Below are 2,019 nucleotides of genomic sequence, written 5' to 3'. Positions count from 1 at the left end.
GGTAAAAGAGGTTGGTAAAATGGATCCCTAAATTGAATAGGCAGGCCAGTGGAGTGAGGGCTGGAAAGATTGGGAACACGTGCAAGCTGTCTTTACCAGGGTGTGCCAGTTGAAAAGACGTGCAGACAGGCATTCCTTGTACCATCTGGAGGACGGGCGATGGAGGAGCCCACTAACCCCCACACCTCACAGTGCATTAACAGTAGATCAGCGAGTGCGTAACGTAAAGGCGTGGCATTAGCCATCTCAAAGTGCTGCCTTGGATAGGAATTGGCTTTGATTGTTGGCCAGCTGCCTCAAATGGAAAAAGGCTTGATTTTGACATACAGCCTTGATCTGACTGTCAAACTTAAAGCTCAGGGTTCCACTTTAACGCCCCCTAGTTTGTGATCTAGGTTTAACTATAGCTGGGCAAGAACCCAGATCTACAGGGGGGGTCCCAGGTGTGTGCCACTCGCAGTGTGGTCACTTCCGTCATTGTTTCTCCATTGGACCAACTTTCAAACAAAGTTATCCATCAGGCCCATCAGGCCTTACTAAGGTCGCTCCTGACAGGGATCCAACATAGTAACGTAGCAGCTCTGACGCGTATCCAGTTTTTCTTTTTAGAGAAGGCACGAGTATAATCTGAGCTGGCATCGTCTGCATAACAGTCGGAAGTGAAAAGCCGGTGCGTTCCGTAAAAGTTATGGAGACCAAGTGGAGAAATAGAGAGCAGAAACAGGGAGAGGGCCAGAACTGGAGCCTTGGGACCCCACACGAGAGAAAGCAGAGGAGGAGTACGAGTAGTGCACCGTTAGGCTGACACAGAAAGTTTTGATGCAGCCAAGTACGAGCCTCTCCAGTGCTATGCCCCTGATGCCCACCCACTGCTTCAAACGTGAGATCAATATTTCATGATCCACTGTGTCAAATGCAGCAGTTAAATCTAAAAATTTAAATCATTTAAACTAAAATCATTAGTGTATCAAATTAAAACTGTTATTCTCTGTTATTTCTAATTCTGAACAGACTGCTAATTCAACTTTGTTATCAAAAAGTCTTATTGAGTTTGTTGATTTATAAAAAAAATAACTTGGATCTTAGGTCATCTTAGAGCTGAGTTACAGTCTTGAGACCGTTAATAGTTGAGAACAGCTATGATTCTACTCTCTACTACTGTCAAGGTGTCATTTATCCATCGATGAGTCCTACCTGCATTCTTTTTCTGTAAGTGCGTAAGGGACCTGCCATGGTCTCCAGAGGCTCTTTGAGAATGTGAGTGGCTTCTCTGATCAGAGCTTGGATGTCCTGGGGTCTGGCCTGAGCGTCTGCACTGGGCTCAGCCATGCTGTCCTGGAACAAGCACAACTACAGATGTTAAATATCAGGTAGATAAAGAAAATACAGCAATCTAACAGACAACAGAAGCTTGTAAAAAGCCGATTACTTTTAGCATTAGTCAGTAAAAGATCAAATAATAATAGGAAAATTGTTTGGACTTGTAATTCATGGCAATTTACTCCAGCATTTTAATGGACATTTGCTTCATGTACTTTAATACCACAGTGGATATGATACAATAGTCTGATGGAATATTTTCTCAGACAATTCAATGAGATATTTATAACACCTGTCCAACATGCAACTTGAGCAATCAGTGAAGCTGCATAATAATACACTGCAATCAAAGACTATAAAAGACTTGCATTTATAATTGCCTCCACACAATATGTAAAGGTGGAGTGCAACTTTAAAACTTGAGCCACTCCTTATTATTATAGGGTGGGAATAATGGTAACAATGGGACAATTATAGCTTAAATTCCTGAGGGCCTTAGACATTAAGTTACCCAAATCCCTGCTGTCACTTCTCACTTGACAGCAAATAAACACAAGAAACTATTAGAATAACATAGCATTTCATGAAAGTACATCTGCAGTGCTTTCATGTTGGAGAAATACACAGATTAATTCACTGACAGGAAATTAACTGTCAACTAATTTGAAAAGTGACTGAGCTTTTTCACAGCAGCCATTT

The 2,019-nt window shown here is 41.9% G+C and overlaps 1 protein-coding gene across 1 annotated transcript in view; it reads right to left on the bottom strand.

Moving 5' to 3' along the window:
* The window catches only part of syne2b (spectrin repeat containing, nuclear envelope 2b), a gene marked incomplete at its 3' end in the record, with an annotated part of 112,164 nt that overhangs the window by 81,749 nt on the left and 28,396 nt on the right, over positions 1 to 2,019 (bottom strand). The window contains 1 exon segment of the mRNA XM_035674308.1: positions 1,195 to 1,335. Coding sequence (XP_035530201.1) covers positions 1,195 to 1,335 — 141 coding nt within the window.

Source organism: Morone saxatilis, unplaced genomic scaffold (assembly GCF_004916995.1).
Source record: "Morone saxatilis isolate NCDOM2014 unplaced genomic scaffold, NCSU_SB_2.0 Contig3, whole genome shotgun sequence".
In the NCBI taxonomy this organism is placed as follows: domain Eukaryota; kingdom Metazoa; phylum Chordata; class Actinopteri; family Moronidae; genus Morone; species Morone saxatilis.
The sequence above is the reverse complement of the archived record's forward strand: the minus strand, read 5'-3'. Positions and strand labels throughout refer to the sequence as shown.